Source organism: Malus sylvestris, chromosome 11 (genome assembly GCF_916048215.2).
Source record: "Malus sylvestris chromosome 11, drMalSylv7.2, whole genome shotgun sequence".
In the NCBI taxonomy this organism is placed as follows: domain Eukaryota; kingdom Viridiplantae; phylum Streptophyta; class Magnoliopsida; order Rosales; family Rosaceae; genus Malus; species Malus sylvestris.
In genome coordinates this window covers 35,706,552-35,728,127 of record NC_062270.1, presented here as the reverse complement: position 1 = coordinate 35,728,127, position 21,576 = coordinate 35,706,552, and the positions used below count along the sequence as shown (strand labels likewise).

General features: G+C 40.6%; 2 protein-coding genes across 5 annotated transcripts; one reads left to right on the top strand and one right to left on the bottom strand.

The window, feature by feature from the left end:
- Window positions 1-3,921: 3,921 nt before the first annotated feature.
- Window positions 3,922-11,074, bottom strand: LOC126590452 (E3 ubiquitin-protein ligase PUB22-like). Its single transcript, XM_050255910.1, has 4 exons — window positions 10,772-11,074; window positions 4,580-4,654; window positions 4,203-4,495; window positions 3,922-4,105 (listed from the first exon to the last, which is right to left on the bottom strand). The coding sequence occupies exons 1-4, from the start codon at window positions 11,072-11,074 to the stop codon at window positions 3,922-3,924; spliced, it is 855 nt and encodes a 284-aa protein (XP_050111867.1).
- A 3,927-nt stretch (window positions 11,075-15,001) lies between these two features.
- On the top strand, window positions 15,002-20,556 carry LOC126589900 (UBP1-associated protein 2C-like). 4 transcript variants are annotated; one of them, XM_050255348.1, is made up of 2 exons: window positions 15,002-16,394; window positions 20,052-20,556. In XM_050255348.1, the coding sequence occupies exon 1, from the start codon at window positions 15,095-15,097 to the stop codon at window positions 16,391-16,393; it is 1,299 nt and encodes a 432-aa protein (XP_050111305.1). In that variant the 5' UTR covers window positions 15,002-15,094; the 3' UTR covers window position 16,394; window positions 20,052-20,556. The 4 variants fall into 4 exon arrangements, with proteins under 4 accessions (XP_050111305.1, XP_050111304.1, XP_050111302.1 ...); XM_050255347.1 differs by lacking the exon at window positions 20,052-20,556 and adding an exon at window positions 19,440-19,919; XM_050255345.1 differs by lacking the exon at window positions 20,052-20,556 and adding an exon at window positions 18,484-18,832.
- Window positions 20,557-21,576: the final 1,020 nt, after the last annotated feature.

The window sequence follows — 21,576 nt, the reverse complement described above, 5'->3', positions numbered from 1 at the left end:
AAAGGCTTCACCTACAAAAGCTTGACCCATAAAAACTTGACCTATAAAAGCTTGACCCACAAAATCTTGACTCACAAAAACTTAACCTATATAAGCTTGACCCACAAAAGCTTCACCTACAAAAGCTTGACCCACAAAAGCTTGACCTACAAACGCTTGACCCACAAAAGCTTCACCTACAAAAGATTAACCCACAAAAGCTTTACCTACAAAGTTTCAACACAAAAGCTTCACACTATCTTGATCAATATAGTGTGAAGCAAAATCAATTCATGATGCCCAACAAAGCTTCAACCTTAAAACTTCACCTACAAAGCTTCACCTACAAAGCTTCAACAAAGCTTCAACCTCATCTTCTTTAGGCCTAACAACTTTCATTACGCGGTACAACCCCAGAAGACGAAGATAATAAATGCTTTTGGAACAAACCCACAAACCTTTGATGATCAAGCAAAATCTGACCATCAGATTCCTGCAACTGGTCAATCTTCCTCTTTATGTTTGTAGCATAGTCATGTGCGAGCCTGTGCAACTGTTTATTCTCATGCTTGAGCTCTCTGATCTCCTGTTTGAGACTTATCACTTCAGCCGCTAATGATTCAACTTAGCGGGTTCGAGCAAATAGGCGTTGGGCCATATTAGACACAGAATCTGCACATTGAACACTGAGAGCCAGAGAATCCTTAACAGCCAACTCATCAGACCGTTTGGAAAGTAGTCTGTTATCTTTAGGGGTGAGAATGTTCCTAGCCATCACCGCTGCGGTCATATCATTCTTCATCATAGAGTCCCCAACTGTAAGAGGACCAGTAATGGATAAAAATGATGGGTGCCATATGTTGTCTTGAGAAGGCATGGCTGCCTCTTCATCAAAGTTCAAGTCAAAACGACGATCAGATGGGCCAAACATTCTCAGAAATGATGAAGGAGAAATGAGGTGCAATAAATCTCTTAAGTACAAAAATAATGAGAAAATTCCTACAAGCAATAACTTTCTGAATGTACTTCTTGCACACAATTGGTGTCCTTATAAAAGAAAGGGTAACAGGGCGGTTGGTTTAAAAATCGAAGATGCACTACCCTTCGAATTTCGAAGAGGCACCACTTTCCACACACAACATCAGCTCCTCGGGTATCACAGATAACTTTGTCAAAGATCTCTGACAAAGTTTAGACACATAAATTTTGAAGATCCAACTACCCTACTATTACCCATAAGGGTAAAGGAATAGCACCACTGCTTGATAACTAGAAAGTCCCAATGTGTGTCAACCTCCGTGCTCCGTGGCAAGACAGACTGGCAAAAATGCCCAACCTTTACTCACATTCAAGAAAACACTTCCAACATGATTGCTTTCTCAAAAATAAAAAATGCATCGTTCTTTGAATCTCGAGAGCCAAATCCCCGATAGGATTGCTTGTTCGAAAACTGAAGAAGCACTGCTCTCCGAACTTCGAGAGCCAGATTTCCTTGGATAAAGGTTGTCTGCAATCTTCACGCGCAACATCAGTTTTCCAGATACCACATACCATTTTTTCAAAGCACTTTGACAAAGTTAAAACATGTGAAGCTTGCAGCTCCCACTACATTGCTATGACCAAGAAGGGTAAAGGAATAACATTATTACTTGCTCAAAAATCGAAGAGGCACCGCCCTCCGAATCTCGAGAGCCAGACTCCCAACAAGATTAGTTTCTAAAAAATCGAAGAAGCACCGCTCTCCGAATCTCAAGAGCCGGACTCCTAACAGGATTGCTTTCTCAAAAATCGAAGAGGCACTGTTATTCGAATCTCGAGAGCCAGATCCCCGACAGGATTGCTTGTTCGAAAACTGAAGAGGCATCGCTCTTCGAACTTCGAGAGCCATATTTCCTTGGATAAAGCTTGTCTGCAATTTTCACACGCAACATCAGCTTTCCAAATACCACATACCACTTTTTCAAAGTGCTCTGATAAAGTTAAAACACGTGAAGCTTGCAGCTCCTACTACATTGCTACGGCCAAGAAGGGTAAAGGAATAACATTACTACTTGTTGTTAGGAAGACTCCTATATAGGTCGACCTCCATTCTCCACGGACAGGCAGACCTGCAAAAATGCTCAACCCTTCCTCATATCTGAGAGGGCACTCCCAACGAAGCCTCTCGAAATACTCAGCTTTCTCCCCCCCAATAATACCTATGCAAACCAGCCACACCAGAGCAAAAGTATCTCATATCATCAGGGTCAAAAGCAAGAGTATCACATATCATGCTTTTTCCCTGTCTTTTCCTTTGCCATTGTTCTTACCTGCAAGATAAGGAGAAATAGAGCAATCAGTCAGCACTTGGAATCAAACTTCCAGTCAAGAAATGACTGCCTGGAACCCCTTGCATGATTACTTACCTAACATTGCTCTCGAGTACTCATCTTCAACATCTTATGCTTTCAGAAAAGATACCACATCTGCCTGAGGAACAGATAGGGCAAGTGAAAAGGATACAAGGAAGCATGTGGAGACAAGTGCAACAGAACACGCGCCAATTCATCTATTACTTCGTCAACAGCAAAAGTATCTCATATCATCAAGGTCGAACGCACTCTTGATTTGATGGACTTGTTTTGACCCTCAAATTCTTAAGTCGGCCTTATACTCTGGAGGAAACCAGAAAACCCTCAAGCCCAGTTCAAGAATAAGCCTTTGGAAAGTTACTTCTTAAAAAACAAAAGTATCTCCTATCATCTTTTCTCCATTTGCTTCTCCTTATCCTTGTTGTTGTTTACGACACAAGGAGAAGGAGAACAATCAACCGGAAGCCAAAGTCGAACCTCTGATCCATGTTGCTTGCTTGGAAGTCTGATTGCTTACCTTATCTGTTACCTCTTTTGGCAAATCTCCTAACTCGGCAACTTGGGGACTCCTACTATAGGGTTTTGTATCGCACTTGACCAAGCCCGAAACTACAAGTAAGCTTTAAGTGAAATTGATACATTACCTTGTATATCTTCATCGGTTAAAGATACCACCCCTGGATGGAGGAAGAGTCATTCTAGAGAAAATGACACATCTACGTATGAGACAGATAAGGCAAGTGAAAATGATACCACACTTCGATACTTAGAAGTTTCGTGATTACTCAATGGCTTGGATCTTGCAAGTCCCCAACCGAGTAGCTTCCCTCACTTGAGAACTTAGGGGAGCACTGTTTGTACCATACTTGACCAATCCTGAAACTACTGAGCACTGGTCAACGTTATACTGTTAAGGACCCAAAAGAGTTTCCTTCCGACCAGGAGGCCAATCACAGCGCAACACGTGTCGACATCAGAAGTCAATCACAGCGCGACACGTGTCAACATCAGAAGCCAATCACAACACGACACGTGTCAATGTCAGAATGAAACTAGAAACTCTATTCTATAAATAGAGATCATTCTCTCACAATATTTCCTAAGGTCATTTGTACTAAATCATTCACTAGTACTCACAAAAGGAGAGCTTGAACCTATGTACTTGTGTAAACCCTTCACAATTAATGAGAACTCCTCTACTCCGTGGACGTAACCAATCTGGGTGAACCACGTACATCTTGTGTTTGCTTCCCTGTCTCTATCCATTTACATACTTATCCACACTAATGACCAGAGCAATCTAGCGAAGGTCACAAACTTAACACTTTCTGTTGTACTAAAGTCCTCACTGATTTTATGCATCAACATTTGGCGCCGTTTGTGGGAATCGACATAAAAAATTACGTCGGTTCTCTTTCAATATTTCACCTCCACCGTGAATCTGCACAACCCAAGATCATATTGAAGCATGTTGGTGATGTACGTAAGGAGGCCACTGGCGACAGGGGTGAGACCCCGGCACACCAAACACTCATCTTTCACACCAAACTGCTCACCCTATCGTTTATTCTCCACCGTTCGATCAACGCATTCAATCATCGTAACCGCTGATCAAAAGCAATGGCTCCGTCTCCTCATAGCTATTCACACTCTCCATGATATTCCCGTTCTCCACCTCCATGCAGTGCAAGATCTTGATCTCACAGCCGTGGTTATTATTCTTCTCCAAAACGAAGGGCTTATTCCAGAGAGACAGAGTTATGACGACGAGGGATCTGCAGGACCCGATGACCAAGCAAGCAAGCATGGCTTCGGCTATTTTTTCTCTGCCCAAACCATATCCACTGCAGGTTCAGCTTCATGCTTCTCAACGTCGACGACGACGACAACAAAATGGAAAACTCATGCATACCTCTACCATGTTTCAGCAGCTGATCTCTCCCATCAGTACAGCCACATAAATTGGCCAAAAGATTGAATATCAGCTCTGTTACACGATTTTTGTGTTTTACAAACTCAAGCTCAATGATCTGGAAGACTGCACCAGATTCAACTATTTTAATTCGTTTTCTCTCCCACGGGCAAGCATTTATTAGAATGTAGAGTGCAGATTTGACAGCTTTCCCAGGTCGATTCTGCCGACGAACAACGCCGAGAATAGGAATCTAACCCATCAGCTAGAAGCATATCGGTATGCATTTATTTGTGGAGTGTAGATTTGACAGCTCTCCCAGGTAGATTCCACCGACGAACAACGCCGGGAATGGGAATCCAACCCACCAGCCAGAAGCAGACCGTTGCCGAAGCTGCACGGGATTCCAATCCTGCTCAAGGACAATATTAGAACCAGGGACAAACTTAAACACCACAACCAGGTCGTTTGCACCGTTGGGTTCAAAAGTTCCGAAGGATGCTAGGGTTGTGGCGAAGTTGAGGAGCTATGGGGCTGTTATTCTAGGACCACGACGATCTTCTTTTACAAATCCTGGGGGTCCTTGCCGGTGACCGTGAAGCCCACCGAGACACAGATCCCGAGAATCTACTTTATCGTTTACGAGCTCATTCGGCCATGGATCAGTTCCTCATAACCTTGGCGATCTATATGATGTCATCAAATGAGATGTTGCTGCTGTGCTTGAAGAGATGGTGGTCCGTATGGAAAGGGAATGAGAGAGCACCAACATGATCGTCCAAAAGTCTCTCCGTCAATAAAGGCTGTCCAAGCAGCTGTCACTTTGGAAAGGAATATTGCCCTTAATCATGTCATCAAGCGACATATCCAAAGCAGTCACAGCCATGTGAAATCATTTTTCAAGAAAAGAAAAAGATGACCTTGCAAAGCAACATGGGTGGACAGAGAAGAAGCGGGGAGATCAAGAAAAGCAAAAAGGAGAAAGCCATCATTTTTTGATTTCTGAGAAAGCAAAATGAGAAAGCCATCATTTTTTTATTAAAGAGAAAGCAAAAGAGAGGCACATGGGGACACTGCAAAAGCAAGGAATAAACACCCCACCAGAAAGATGTAATTTACTTTTCTTATTTTTGAATTATGTAATTTATTTTTTTGTATCTTTCGAATATATCTGTATAAACCTCATCAGAGGGTAATAAAAAATAAAAAAAAACGGCAAAGCCCAAAATAAATGGTCTGGAATGTTGTGTAGAGGGCGAAGGCCCATAAGCCCAAAATAGCTCCACCCAGGCGATCAAAAGTACGCCCAGTACTTCCCAATTATTCGGCAACATGCCGCTATTACCACCAACCAGATGATCAAAAGTACGCCTAGTACTCCAAAATTATTCGGCAACCTGCCTCTATTACCACCAACCAGGTGATGAAATGTACAACCCGTACTCTAATATCATTTGGCAACTAGCCACTCATGCCACCAACCAGGTGATGAAATGTACAACCTGTACTCTCCTTCATGCCACCAACCAGGTGATCAAAAGTACGCCCAGTACTCCAAATTATACATGAGCATTACTCATGTCATTCATACATAAACATTCATGAGCATTACTCATGACAATCATACATAAACATTCATGACCATCATTCATGTCAACATTCATGAGCATCGTTCATGTTAACATTCATGAGCATCACTCATGACAACATCCATGAGCATCACTCATGTCAATCAGCTTCAAAAGCTTCATTTACAGAGCTCTAGCTTCAAAAACTTCATTTACAGAGCTCTAGCTTCAAAAGCTTCATTTACAAAAGCTCCAGCTTCGAAAGCTTCATTTACAGAGCTCCAGCTTCAAAGCTTCACTTGCAAAGCTTCACTTACAAAGCTTCAGTGCAGGGTATACAAATACCGCTTCCGAACAACCGCCACTTCGACCCATACATGGATTCAATTTGAAGTCTCCAGCCAACAGACTCTATTGACTGAAGACTTGGGGGATTACATTATGTACCATATATTAGGCCTCAACTAGGCCTCATGAAAAATACTTGGGGGACTTAGCCCATTATTTATGTATTAAAGAGCGAACCCTTATTCTATAAAAGGGACTCCCTCACTTTCATTAGAGAGCACCCATTATTCATGTACTAAGGAACGAACCCTTATTCTATAAAAGGGACTCCCTCACCTTCATTAGAGAGTAACGCCGCCAGCTGAGCAACCGCATTGCCGTGAGCATCATTCCTAACGCATCACTTATGTATTGAGGAGCGAGCCCTTATTCTATAAAAAGGACTCCATCACCACCATTAGAGAGCATCGCCGCCTACTGAGCAACCGCCTCGCCGCGAGCATCAACTCTAGCCCATCATTCATGTATTGAGGAGCAAGCCCTTATTCTATAAAAGGGACTCCCTCACCTTCAACGCCACAAGCCGAGCTAACCAAGGTAACATAAACCACGAGCCGAGCAGCCTCGCAGTATGTGCTATTTCTAGTTGAACATCATTTCAGATTGAGCACTACCTCATGTCGAGTATCAGTGCCAGACGCCATCTAGTTACTTCGGCCCACACATGGACTGAATTTCAAGTCTATAGCCAAAAGACTCTCTTGACTGAAGACTTGGGGGACTACTGTTTATACCATATTTAGGGCCTCCGTATTTAGATCTCGTACAAATATTTGGGGACTTAAATGTAATTATGTAATAAAGGAAGATGCAAATATGTAATAAGTGAATAGTCCTTATTCTATAAAAGAACCCCTCACCCTCACAATTAGGGGTAACCATTTCCTAGGCCTTCTCACCTCCTCTCAAAGCTCTCACTCTCAGAGCTCTCTCTCCCTCAGAAATACAATATCAGTGTGGACGTAGCCCAAACCTTGGGGTGAACCACAATACATCTTGTGTTATTTACATTTCTTGCAGATTCACGGTCGGATTTACGTTGTTCCAAGACCTCCGGTTTTGTGCATCAACAACTCTTAAAAACTCAAATTCGCTCCATATTGCTTTGTTTGTGTTATTTTCATCCAAATACGCTTAATGTGGATTAAAAAAATACATTTTTAGAATAATTTTTTTTAGTTACATTTCCTGAAACTCGATTTAAATCCTAATTTACCTCTTGAAACTCAATATTTGCTCCACTTTAATTTGTTTATGTGTATTCTGTTAAATAGCTCTCCACCCCTATCTCTAATCATTTTCCATACATTCATCCCTTATCCCTCCATCTCTAGCTGCTTTGTCATTAATTCCATTTATTTCGTTATTTCTTGTGTTCTTAATCAGAAAAGTAGCATAAAAAATCCTTGAGTGTTTTTTTATTTTTATTTTATTTTAATAATTCTCTGATATAGAGTAGAGGAGCCAAACGGGTCTTGGCAGATGAGGAATTTGAATTTCGTTTATGGGAAAAGGAGATGAGGAGGGAGGTGGATTGTCTGCCCTCTCATTTCCATACTCTCCTCATGCCCTCATGTGATGTGTGGTCACGGTTAAGCCACGTCAACATTTTATATTAATTTTTTTATAGAAATAATAAAACAAAATGTAATAGGAATATAAAATGTTGACGTGGCTTAACCGTGACCACACAAACAGGAGGGGATGGGGAGAGTATGGAAATGGGAGGGTAGACAATCCACCTCCAATGAGGAGAGACAAAAGAACAGGAAGAGATGATGACTGGGCATCGACAAAATCGAAAATAATAAAAATAAGGCAACGTAGGATGAATTTTGAATTTTAAGAAGGTAGTTAAAAATAAGCTTAAATTTAACAGTTATTTAACGGAATACATAGAGATGAGTTAAAGCGGAGCGAATATTGAGTTTTAAGAGTAATGCTATTCATATCATGTTTTTGTACCATATTTTCATATCACCTTAGGTAGCATTTGATATGAATAGCCACATCATTTGAATTAATCAGATTTTTAAATTTAGTTCATTATTTAATAAACTAATAATTAAGAAAAACTAGTTAATTAAAATGATGATTGTGGTATACGAGGAGTCTTTCTCTTTCCTTTCCTTGGGTTTTGTAAATTTTTCAAATGATGTGGCTGTCCACATCAAATACCACGTAAAATGGTATAGAAATATGGTATAAAAACATGGTATGAATAATGTTGATGCACAAAACCGGAGGTTTTGGAACAACGTAAATCCGGCCGTGAATCTGCAAGAAATGTAAATAACACAAGATGTATCGTGGTTCACCCCAAGATTTGGGCTACATCTACACTGATATTGTATTTCTGAGAGAATTGTGAGGGAGAGAGTGTGAGGATCTTTTTTGAATATGAGAGACCTTGAGAGGATGAGGGTGAGCCTAAGAATTGGCCTCTAGGAATTGGCCTAAGCCTTGGCCTCTGGAAGTGAAGGAGGCTCTCCCTAATTGTGAGGGTGATGGGTCCTTTTATAGAATAAGGGTTCCTCACTTATTACATATTTTCCCCTTCCTTTATTACATAATTACATTTAAGTCCCCCGAGTATTTATACGAGATCTAAATACGGAAGCCTTAAGTATGGTACAAACAGTAGTCCCCCAAGTCTTCAGTCAAGAGAGTCTTTTGGCTGGAGACTTGAAATTCAATCCATGTGTGGGCCGAAGTAACTAGATATTGTCTTGAACTGATACTTGATATGAGGCGGTGCTCAATCTGAAGTGATGCTCAACTAGAAGTAGCACATGTTGTGAGGCTGCTCTGTTTTGTGGCTTATGTTGCCTTGGTTGGCTCGTCTTGTGGCGTTTGAAGGTGAGGGAGTCATTTTTATAGAATAAGGGCTCGCTCCTCAATACATAAATATGGGCTAGAGTTGATGCTCGCGGCGAGGCGGTTGCTCAGTAGGCGGCGATGCTCTCTAATGATGGTGAGAGAGTTTTTTTTTATAGAATAAGGGCTCGCTCCTCAGTACATGACTAATGGATGCTCTCTAATGAAAGTGAGGAAGTCCCTTTTATAGAATAAGGGTCCGCTCCTTAATACATAAATAATGGGCTAAGTCCCCCAAGTATTTTTCATGAGGCCCAGTTGAGGCCCAATATATGGTACATAATGTAGTCCCCCAAGTCTTCGGTCAATAGAGTTTGTTGGCTGGAGACTTCAAATGAAATCCATGTATGGGCCGAAGTGGCAGTTGTTTGGAGGCGGTATTTGTATACCCTGCACTGAAGCTTTGTAGGTGAAGCTTTGCAAGTGAAGCTTTGAAACTGAAGCTCTGTAAATGAAGCTTTTGAAGCTAGAGCTTTTGTAAATGAAGCTTTTGAAGCTAGAGCTCTGTAAATGAAGCTTTTGAAGTTAGAGCTTTTGTAAATGAAGCTTTTGAAGCTGAAGCTTTGTAAATGAAGCTTTTGAAGCTAGAGCTTTTGTAAATGAAGCTTTTGAAGCTAGAGCTCTGTACATAAAGCTTTTGAAGCTGATTGACATGAGTAATGCTCATGAATGTTTACGTTGATTGATATGAGTGATGCTCATGGATGTTGACATGAGTGATGCTCATGAATGTTGACATGAGTGATGCTCATGAATGTTTATGTATGATTAATATGAGTAATGCTCATGAATGTTTATGTATGATTGACATGAGTAATGCTGATGTATAATTTGAAGTACTGGGCGTACTTTTGATCACCTGGTTGGCGATAATAACGGCGGGGTGCCGAATAATTTTTTGTAGTACTGGGTGTACTTTTGGTCACCTGGTTGGTGCTATTTTGGGCTTATGGGTCTTTGCCCTCCACATAACATTACAGCCCATTATTTTGGGCTTCCCTTTTTTTTTTTTTTTTTTATGATTACCCTCTGATGGGGTTTATACAGATGTCTCCGAAAGATAAGAAAAATAAATTATATCGTGCAAAAAATAAATCCGACCCTCTACTCAATGGGTCACGCCCATAATTCCCTTTTCTGTATGCCATCACCATCGTAATTATGTCTACTTCTTTTTATTTTTGCTTTTTGCTTTTGCTCTTTCTTTTTATTTTTATGGGAGTGGTTGAGCTGTCTAAGGGCCTTTCTTTTCTTTTTGTTGGATAAATGCGACAAAGCATGCTAGCACATGCGAAGAGTTATTCCCTTTGTCCAAGTAGGTTGTTGAAGATAACCCATCCTGATTGCAGCACCACAAGCCTGCACCTTGGCAGCATAAGTATGACTTTTTCCATATGGTCGACAAAAGCAATCCCTGTGGGTGGTCCACTAAAGCCATCCAGACTCATCGTTTCTGATGGCATCATCGACAGAAATGGTTCGAGGAGTTTGCGGGTGACGGTGACGTGTGAGACCAGTCGGCTACTAGTGATGCCCATGTCGTGATGATTGGGTGCGGCCGAAAAATGGTGGGGATAGCCGTCGACTACTAGCATCAACAGAAAATGTTAAGTGAGGTTGATGGTAGTCCTTTGCAACGCGTTTAGTAAGGTTGATGGTGTACTCCCTGGTAATAACCTACTTCTTTCTCCCCTTGCCACGACCTTTCTCCGCCATTGTTAAAGCTATGAGCTCACCTCTACCTTCCTGCTGCAATGAACTTGCTGTCCGTTGGAAATGGATCTGCAAATCCAAATCCCCGAAAACATTCTTTTCCATCTCGGCAAGGCCGCAGCTTTCTGCTCCTTGATTCGAGCGACGGCGGAGGACCCGCGCTTCGGGATGGAAGTTTCGCGGTGGTCGAGGGATTGTAAGGTTTCTCGGGAACGGGATTCCAGGGATTGGATTTTGGATTCGAGGGAATGGGATTTCTCATAAATAAATTTGTGGAGGGAATCGAGGTGGTCGGAGAGGGTTGCGAAAAGTTTGGTTTTGTGCATCACTTCTGGTTTATTTTAACGATAAATGGGTCAATGGTAAACCAAACAAATCTCAGGTTGTTTCTATATCTCCATATTCATGGTCCAGCATCTTTAGAAAGGGAAAATCATAGTGACCAACCTGATACTCAAGATCATATGCGGTAAAATATAGAGGTGGTTGATGTCCATTCTCTTGTCCATGAAGCCCTCCAGATCTTGGAATGTCACAGAGAACCTGAATATCCCTACCCCAATCCACAGGATCGCTGACAACAAAAGCTGCACTAACCCTGTCAAAATAAACATCATATCTCGGCACAAACTCCTTGTGTTGGCTACTGCAATCCGATGTCTGCTTAGTTCTCCACATCTTATATTGGGATACGGGATCCATATTCTTGAAGTGCGATGCATACTCATCTAATGAGATAACCTTTTTGAAACCATATTAGACATTACAAGAGCCGATTCCCCTTTTTGCCATTGCTGTAATCTAGTTCCTGGATTTTGGCTTGTGTTTGTTGATCATCTCCGTCTGCTACAATTTATGCTCTCAAAACTGGTGCTTGTTGCAAATCAACAGTCATTCTAGCCAAATCTTGTGTCATCACTTATGCCTGGTGATAGGAGCATATTTATACGACTGAGTTAGCTTGTTCTCATGTATTTATGTTGTTATTCCTTAGTTGTTTTAGTGTTTAAAGTCATTTTTGTGCAATTTCAGGTTCTAAGGACAAAGTATGCAAAAATGTGCATTTTGGAGCCTTTTGGAGCAATTTTGGGCTTGGAATAAATATCACATGCTTGGAACTAAAGGAATGGATGAAATTGAAGACCTAAAGATGAGGATTCCTACTTGAAGTAGGAAAGTTAAGCCAAGGTTTCCTATTTTGGTTTGATCTTTCCTAAATCCTAAATGTCCCTAAGTTCCAGCAACATTGAAGGTTTCACATGCATTTTAGGACACAAATTAAGGGTTCCTTGTACCATAACAAACCTTTGCCATGCACTCCATTTTACCCATGATTTGCATCATTACTTCACTTTCACCTTTGAATCATTTCAACACCACTCCATTTTACCCATGTTTTGCATCATTACTTCACTTTCACCTTTCAATCATTTCAACACCACTCCATTTTACCCATGCTTTGCTTCATTACTTCACTTTCACCTTTGAATCATTTCAACACCACTCCATTTTACCCATGCTTTGCCTTGCACTTCCTCTATAAAAGGAAGTGTGTGTAACATAAATAGAGTTCATACTTTGTGAGATCATTCACTCCCATTTCAACACAACCTTCATCCAAACACATCCATTCCTCCATACAAACAAACCTTCAAACACTCACCAACATCTTGTGCCGTAGCAAAGGAAGGGAAAGAAAGTGCTTGGACGTGCTTGCTGTCCAACTTGGATCGTTGGAGCGTTTAGGTGTTTTCTTTATTTTGTTTCTAATGTTTAAATTCATTTCCTTTTGTTTTGTTGTAAATATGAGTGGCTAAACCCCTCTTGGCTAGGGGTGATTTCAAAGCCATGATTATGTGTGCAATATAATTTGATAAATTCCAGTTATGAACTCTTGAATCGTGAATGCAATTGGCTTAACTATTTGATTGATAACTTATTTGTATTTGTTAATTAAGGGTCAACACTTAATTGGCATGCATAAATATGTTGCTAGAATATAAGGAAGTTTCACATAATTGTTACAAACTTATATTCACATGTAGTGAAGGTCGCTTATAAACGATCGCGTTAAGTTCAATTCCTAGCATGAGTGACATGATGTCATAGTTGCAAGTGCTTTGTCAATGCTTATGATTTTTATTAAACGTAATGATCTTTGATTGTATCTCTATTATGATGTCATGTAGGGAACTTTAGAAGAATGTTTTGGGTTGTCGAATGATGTCATCCAATCCAATAAAACAAGGAAAATCTGAGAGTTAACTAGTGATGTCACGGTTAATTTGGAGCATTGTCGTTCATAATTCAATGAAGTAGTAACTGGAAATCGAGTTATTTGCATACATGTCATGTGTGGAGAAAAAGCCTCTAGCTATCCCATCCATCATCTTATTTCTCAAATTTGTTTTACAATCTGTCTAGTTTTTCATACTTGTTTGTTTGTTTCAACTTCGTCCAAAACTCAATCCCCCTTTACTTTAGTGTGTTTAATTAGTTAGAATTTATTTTAATTTGTGTTTTTAAATGTTTTGATTCAAGTAAAAGTCAATTTTCGTCCAAAGTCATTCCTAGTGTCTAGTTTAAGTTTATTTAGTTGTTTTAAGCTGTTTTGAATATTTTAAGTTTGCTTTGAGTCTTGTGAGTCTTGTTAAGTGTTTTTAAGTTTAGTTTTATGCTTTTGAGTCAGTTTAGAGATTATTAGCAAGCCCTCCTAATCTCCGGTCCAGAACGATCCCTACTTATACTTATACTACAATTGTCAAAAGAGGGTTAAAATTGTGTGTTAAGATAATTTTCGCATCACCTGGGTCGAAAGCTCCTGCCTCGCAGCAGCGTGCTCCTTGATATCAGCATGAAGCTGAAAGAGCTCATTCTGCATGGCCTCCACTCTACGAAGGTCCACTTCCAAACGAACAGATTTGTCCTACAAATCTCTCATTTTGACATCCTTGTCTACCCACAGTGAATCAACATGGTAAGCCATTCGCTTCAACTCAAATTGAGCAGCTTTCAATTCCTGCTTAAGAGCAACATGGGTTGCAGCCGACGATGAAGATCTCGACAGCAGAGCCTCCAACTTTGCTTCGATGAAACTGGTCGACACTGTCATTGACCCGACTAGACTGCGCACGTGATGCACGCATAGAGTCTGGGACGCGCGGACTCTCTGTATGTGCCACATCGCGGGACCTCCTTGGGATCGTGGCGGATAGATGCGTGGCCACCCGCGGCTTGACCCGTAGACAGTCCTGCAAGGCCCAGAAGGGCTTGGAGCCATTGTTGGAGAGGAACTCGGCAAGGTGAGGACATGGCTGAGGCAGAATCTGGACGTTGATCTATTGGCGGGGGTGAGTGATTTTGGCCATCGACGACATGGACGGTGATGATGGTGGCGGTGGCAGAGATTGGGGTGAAATTGATGGAGGTGTGGACGGAAGAGAGATTTTGGGAGATGGAAACAGTGGAAGACGAAATAGCTCTATAAATTGGAAGTTTTAGAGAGACAGAGTGGTGTTCTTGGTTTTTGTGATTTTTTTTGTAAGAGGATAGCAGAGTGAGAGATAGAGTATTTGGTTTCCTCTTGGGTTTTGCAGATTCACGGCGGATGTGAAAAATTAAGAGAGAACCGACATAGCTTTTCGTGTCGATTCCCACATACGGCGCCAAATGTTGATGCACAAAACCGGAGGTCTTGGAACAACGTAAATTCGGCCGTGAATCTGCAAGAAATGTAAATAACACAAGATGTATCGTGGTTCATCCCAAGGTTTGGGTTACGTCCACACTGATATTGTATTTCTGAGAGAATTGTGAGGGTGAAAGTGTGAGGATCTTCTCTGAATATGAGAGACCTTGAGAGGATGAGGGTGAGCCTAAGAATTGGCCTCTAGGAATTTGCCTAAGCCTTGGCCTCTGGAAGTGAGGGTGGCTCCCCTAATTGTGATGGTGATGGATCATTTTATAGAATAAGAGCTCCTCACTTATTACATATTTTCCCATTCCTTGATTACATAATTACATTTAAGTCCTCCGAGTATTTATACGAGATCTAAATACGGAGACTCTAAGTATGGTACAAACAAATAACATTACTCGAGTTTTAAAGAATAAAATAAGATTAAAATCGAGTTTTAAATGACGTAATTAAAAATAAGATCTAAATAAACAATTGGATGTCTGTCAAAGCCCATTTAACTCGAATATTCACACATACGAGGCCCAACGTATCCAATATATAATCACACACAGAAGAATCACGCAGTCAGAAAACTCCCAACTCGCTCTCTATCTGGACTCTCTGTTTCTGTTCCCAAGGGTTAGGGTTTATCCTCGCTCTTCTGCCAATGGACTCAACCAAGAAGCGAAAGCTGGACGAGAACGGCGTCGTTCTGGACACGGATCCCTCCTCCGCCCCCAAGCTCTCCCCCGAAGACGCTCGCAGGCTCATCGAGCGATTCACCCCCGATCAACTCCTCGACATTCTCCAAGACGCCCTCTCCCGCCACGTCGACGTTCTCGACGCCGTCCGCTCCATCGCCGATCCCGACGCCTCCCAGCGCAAGCTCTTCATCCGCGGCCTCGGCTGGGACACCACCACCGAGGGCCTCCGATCCCTCTTCTCCGCCTACGGCGAGCTGGAGGAGGCTATCGTTATCCTCGACAAAACCACCGGAAAATCCAAGGGTTACGGGTTCGTCACGTTCCGCCACGTTGACAGTGCTCTCATGGCCCTGAAAGAACCGAGCAAGAAGATCGACGGCCGCATGACCGTCACGCAGCTCGCCTCCGCGGGGAATTCGAACTCCAACACCGCCTCCAACAACGTCGCTGACGTATCGTTGCGGAAGATTTATGTGGCCAATGTTCCCTATGACATGCCATCGGATAAGCTCTTGGCGCATTTTGCTCTGTACGGGGAGATAGAGGAGGGCCCGCTAGGGTTTGATAAGCAGACTGGGAAGTGCAAAGGGTATGCGCTGTTTGTGTATAAGACTCCGGAGGGGGCTCAGGCGGCGCTTGTTGATCCGGCGAAGAACATCGAGGGGAGGCAGTTGCTTTGTAAATTGGCGATTGATGGGAAAAAGAGCAAGTCGGACGGGCCGGGGCAGGGTCAAGGACCCGGGAGTGGTTCCAATGCGCATGGAGATGGGATGGGGATGGCACCGCCGTCTTCGATTCCTGGGCAGTACGGCATCCCAGGTGGAATTGGTTCTTATGGTGGGTATAACAGTGGGCTTCAGGGCCAGCCTCCATTGGGTCACCATCCATTGGGTGGGCCTGGGTTGTCTGGTATTGGAAACCAGGTGAATTCGGGTTTGGGTGGTGGTGGTGGATATGGAGGGTTGGGTGGGCCTTATGGTAACTATGGCGGGCCTGGGGGTTATGGTTTAGGTGGTGCCGGTGGGTTGGGTGGTGGACTTGGTGGTGCTGGGTCGGGTGGTCCAGTTGGTGGTGTGGGTACTGGGTCGTCTTTATATGGATTGCCTCCGAGTTCAGGTGGGTTACCATCTGGTAGGTATCCGGAGGGTGGGCACTACGGCCTGTCGGCCTATCAGAATCAGCACCACCAGCAAGCTGGAACGTCACCCCTTCCAAGGGTTCCTCAAGGTGGCATGTACCCAAATGTGCCACCTTATTTCTGAGGTATTTTCATTGCTTGTATCTTTTGCTATTATGTGTCTAGTTTGGTGGTATTGATTGGATTTATTGGTGCTTTGTTAAATTACTTGTGTATGGTTGCTTCTTGTTGTTTTGGTTGTTTCTTTACAAAATTTGTGCCTTTGACTAATTGTATTGCTTATTTTTTTTTGCTTTTGTTTATGTGTGCATAGGATACCTCACGTCTCTGTTCGTGCTTCTGCGTGAATCAATTTGCTTTTGTTGCTTGAGAGGCGATCAAGTTTTTCTGTATTGGATTAGACGAATATGGGTTCCTTTGCTGTAGTATTTCTCTTGTTTTTCTATTTTATATGAAATGCTTTAATAGTACTTTTTGTGTTGCATCCAAAGCTTTGTTTTTAGCAGAAATATTAGATGTGGATATTGCATTATAATTTATGATGTTCGGTCATATTTAGTCAAGAACTTAAATGATGGAGTTTCCAAATGAATTTTAGTGTTTTCTGTTACTTGAAATTTGAATTTTGTGTTAAGTGTTACTTTTTAGTCCTTAATTCTAGAGGAATATGGATGTTAGAAGCTTTTATCTTTACAAGATGCTTCTCCAGTTCACATAGTGAAACCTTTTTTTGTTTGGTGAGTGCGGATGGAGTTGTATGCATGTTTTTTTCCCTTTGATCAGTGTGGGTGGAAACTTGATACTTGAGGAGGAATTCAAATATCTCTTTTGTGACTTTTCTTATATATTTTTTATTTATGTATAGTTTTTGTTGGGAATTGATGGGATTGATTGAGCAACTTATCAAAATAAATTTTAGTGAAAGAGTGCAACACTAACGACATTAGTAGAAATGGGTATGTAATGTGTATCATTCCAATGCTTAACATATTCTGTGTTTACTAAGAGAGAGGGAATAAAAAAATTAGTCGGTCCTACAGTAAAACCTGAACAACCAGATATAACATGGGGGTAGTTTATCCCATACCTAAACAACCATATTCATTCCTATTCTGCACTAACCCAATTCCAATCAAGTAAACTTGCCATAGGTGGGATAGTGAACAGGGCTGATTTTATTTGCTTATAGTCAGATTTTAATGTGTAGGGCTTTCTCTCTCTTGCAAGGCGAGGTGTAAGCTTTTGAGACATGAATATTATTACTAAAAATATTTAAATATACATATGATACAGAATTTTGTATATATACATGTGGAATAGAAATGTAGTATCAAATACTTGAGCTAAATTGTTGTTTTCTTTGGACAACTGTTTCTTTGTAAGGGGCGGTTACTGGTTAGTGGTACCCATGGTTGTATTTTTGAACACCGGCTGCTTTTCATTCTTTGAGTGTCTTGGATGGTGTATTCATTTTAAATAAAAAATTAAAAGACTATGTGATAGGTACAAAGCATTCATATCATTGTAGTTGTTATATTTGAAGGGGTGACATAATTTTTGGCTTTAGAAATTGTGGTTAATAATGTGTGGGTAGAGATTTTGTGAGACAATTGATTTGGAGGGTTAATAAAGTAGTGTGATCGTGCAAGTGATTGCTATTTCTTCTAAAAACGAAAAATCATGCATGTGCTTACCTCATCATTCATACATTTATTTGAGGAAAGATTTTCTGCTTACTTGGTTGGTGCAAAGTTTTGCTCAAGTTACCAATGAAACCGTCTAAACATTTCCACATTCCAGTATTCTATTGATGTAAGTCAACTATTGATTGTTAGTTTTATTTATATGGTTTATGCTCAATAAAGTATAGTGTGCTGTAAGATGATGAATTCATCTTCTAAACTTTGATACGGCTGTACTATTTTTTTTGGTCAATTTTGGATTATCTTATCATTTTATTGTTCTCTAGTAGTGTGACTATTTTCAAATATTTTGGTAAGGTGGCAAGGATGTCTTGATTTCTTATGTTAGTGTTACAGGTACATGGGCTATCACTATGCCCCTTGTTTGTTTTGATATTTATTTTCAAGGTGTGAAATACGTTTTGCGTGGTCATTGATTTGATCTGTTTGCGTGTTTATTGAATTGACATGTTTGTGTGCTTTATGGTTCAATTGAAAGATGGATTGAGTTATTGGTTGATGTTTGAATCAGGTGTATGATCGCTTGTTGGCGCAGATGCTTTATATGGTTCTGGTGATTGCGTGATTGCAGACTATATGCTGTGGTTTGATGATTGTATTAGCTGTGATTTTATCGCCTCTTCATCACTTCATCTGCACCTTTAAGATGTTGGTCATTTCTGAGTTATGGTAGCCAAAGTGACTAAATTAGACTAGTTTTCTGTATTCTGTCAGGAACTGATGTGATCTGTAGGTTTTTTGGCCATAAAGTATAGTTTGTTTTTTTATAATAACTGATTTATGTTTCTTTTACTTTGAGAATGTATGTATGGCGGTTGTTGCTCTTACTTTAGTTGATAATTGATATGACTTTGTTTGTATGGAGCTCTTCATGATGGTGGCTTGCTGCTATGATATGCGTCTTACAAATGTATGTAGGACTTACGTTTGCTGTAAAATTCTGCTGGTGCCGTTGTCTCAAGCTTTCTTTTTGCTGAAAAAGATTGTTTAGTTTTCACTGGTTTTTAATCCTATCTTCCAACAATTTTGGTTTCCCTGTGGATAAGCTGTATTGGCCATATTGTCTCTTTTGACTGTGATTTGTTCATCCATGAGTTTCTTTATTCCGTTGAATATTGTGATATGTATTCAGATTACTTTTTTTTTCCTTCCTAATTCCCATCTTCAGTAAATATATGGGGGTTTGATATTCATCGAAGTCAAATTTTATAATTTTGTATTGTAGGCATTTATTGATGGTCAGTGTGTATATAGTCATTCTTTTTTGTAGAGGAACTCGTCAAGCTTTTGGTGGTTTATTGAGGAGCCCAATTGTGTTGGTGACCATAGAAAATGTTTATGTAAAAACGGTGTTTGTAGTACATAATTCATGCCTCTACGATTTAGCTGTTTTTTTTGTTGGATTGTATGGAAGTGATTGGAGATTGACTGAATTTCAGTTTTGACGGATGGTTGATTCTGTTTTAGTCATTATGGTCCTCTATTTGAAAGGAGGCTTTTGCGAGGTGTGTGTTATTAGTTCGATGGACAGGAAGACTTCATTTTATATGGGGATAGAATAGTGCCTTATCTTTGCGATTCATGTCGTCTCTGCTTTTAAGTTATGGTTCTTTCATTTAAAAACCCCATGGTATCGCTCTTTACCATATAATATGATGTAGCTGTTTGGGTTGTGAAAGTGGTTCTTTGCTTTCTTAGTAGGACATTTATGCTGAATTTCAATTTTTGTGACAGTAAACTCTAGTGGCGTAATTTCAACATCATGTTTCGTTCCATCCGTCCAACCCAGTACTTCTATGTTACGTTTCTTTTTCCCGTTTTTAGATGTTTTGGTGTTATTTGATTGACAAACTACTCGGGTCTTTTTTTTTTTCTGGTCTGAAAAATAGTTGTTTTTTAACACCTGCGTTTGAGAAATTTGTAATTCAGGCAACTTCCTCTGTTTAATTTATTGGTTTTGTTTCATTTACTGTGGTTTTTCTATTGTCTTCCCCATTTCCTTGTAGATTGTGTTTAGTTTTGCGCGACATGATTTTGAGTTGTCTTACTGTCTTCTCGCCCCATTCTTTTCGTTGCGAGGGTTTTCTCTTTGATGGGCGGGGAGTGGAATTTGGGGGCCAGAAGTGAAGATGTAAGGGGAATATTTTGATGCTTAAGCTTGGTGAGATGAATTGTGTTATGGTGGTTGTGGCGGCAAGTGTTCTCTCGTTGTCGGGCAGGGTGAGTGTAATTTTGGTGGCAGAGGCCGATAAGTGTAGAAGATGTAGAGGAATACCTTGATGCCAAATCTCGGTGAGATGAATTGTGTCGTGGTAGCCGAAGGCTTATTGATGTTTGCCACGGGATGCAGAGAGATATTCCATCCGCGGTGGTAGTTTGTGCTTGATCGTGAAAGTTGTATATAAAGTCTACTTTCTTTTATGTTAAAGTGAAAGTGGAGAGCAATTGGGGTATCAAGTTTCAGCTTTATTCTTTGTTACGTTTGTTTCCTGATATCGACCGTGTTATCAGTCCGCGACTCGAAAAATGTAGAAATTTGAAGATGTACTGGTCAATCCTCCTGCATAAAGTTGGCATCTAATTAACTTATTGGTGTAAAAAATTTTGGGTGGTGTTATTTATAATCATTTTACATCTCATGCACCTTTCTCAATTTTTAATCGTTAGAATGAACTGTCGGATCGAATGAATTGAAAAATATCAGTGGGCAAAAATCAATAAGGGAGAGTGAGGCAGAAGAGGAAAAGTGTTAATAGCACTACTCAAAATTTAGTACAAGTAATTTTCTTTCAAGCTGACACAGGGTTGTAATATGTTGGTGGAAGAAATGTAATCCAACTTTTGAATTTTGTCCGAGTTGAAGGAATTAGATGTATTAGTTCCTTTAATCTCCACAAGATGGTACGATTGCTTTACCGTCAACTTGAACAAAATTTGAAAGTTGCAGTCGAGAAAACTCGGCCTCAGTTCATTGTAAGGGTCGAAAATGTAAAACAAGCAATTGTCTGATGATGCTTAGCCAAACAAGTGTACTCGATGTCTGACCAAACTAGTCACATCTACATACGTTGCAACTTTTCATACAAGTCATGATTAAATTGACGGAAGACAGACGACAGGGGAGAATGTAACGCAGCTTGCGACACCTTTACTCGAAGGTCACCATTGGTGGGAGGCAGATTCTCTGCCCTCCCACTTCCCGTACTCTCTTGTGCTTTCTTGTTTTGTGTGGTCACGGTTAAGTCACGTCAATATTTTTTATATATATATTTTATAGAGATAATAAGATAAAAATGAATAATAATATAAAATGTTGACGTGGCTTAACCGTGATTACACAAACAGAAGGACACGAAAGGACACGGAAAGTGGGAGGGTAGAGAATCTGCCTCCCCATTGGTGTCTACATTGTAATGGAGAAAATGGATGGTAACTTCGAAAAATCCATTCAAGTTTATCTCTTCTAATTCCGTCATTTTTTTTAGTATATCAATATTTTTACACTACAAGAAATAAGAGTTCAGCTAAACCACACAATGGGCAACCTAATTTAATATTGAATTTGTCATCATTGAGATTCAAACCTAAACCTCTCATTTTCAAG

Bases quoted from the DNA above. Each gene is read 5' to 3' on its own strand.
- LOC126589900 (XM_050255348.1), top strand. From the start codon at position 15,095: ATGGACTCAACCAAGAAGCGAAAGCTGGACGAGAACGGCGTCGTTCTG.
- LOC126590452 (XM_050255910.1), bottom strand. From the start codon at position 11,074: ATGCACAAAACCAAACTTTTCGCAACCCTCTCCGACCACCTCGATTCC. The intron at 4,496-4,579 runs GTCGGTGGAATC...CTGATGGGTTAG, and splicing joins TCCCATTCCCGGCGTTGTTC to ATTCCTATTCTCGGCGTTGT. The intron at 4,106-4,202 runs GTTGAGAAGCAT...CGGGTCCTGCAG, and splicing joins TTGTTGTCGTCGTCGTCGAC to ATCCCTCGTCGTCATAACTC.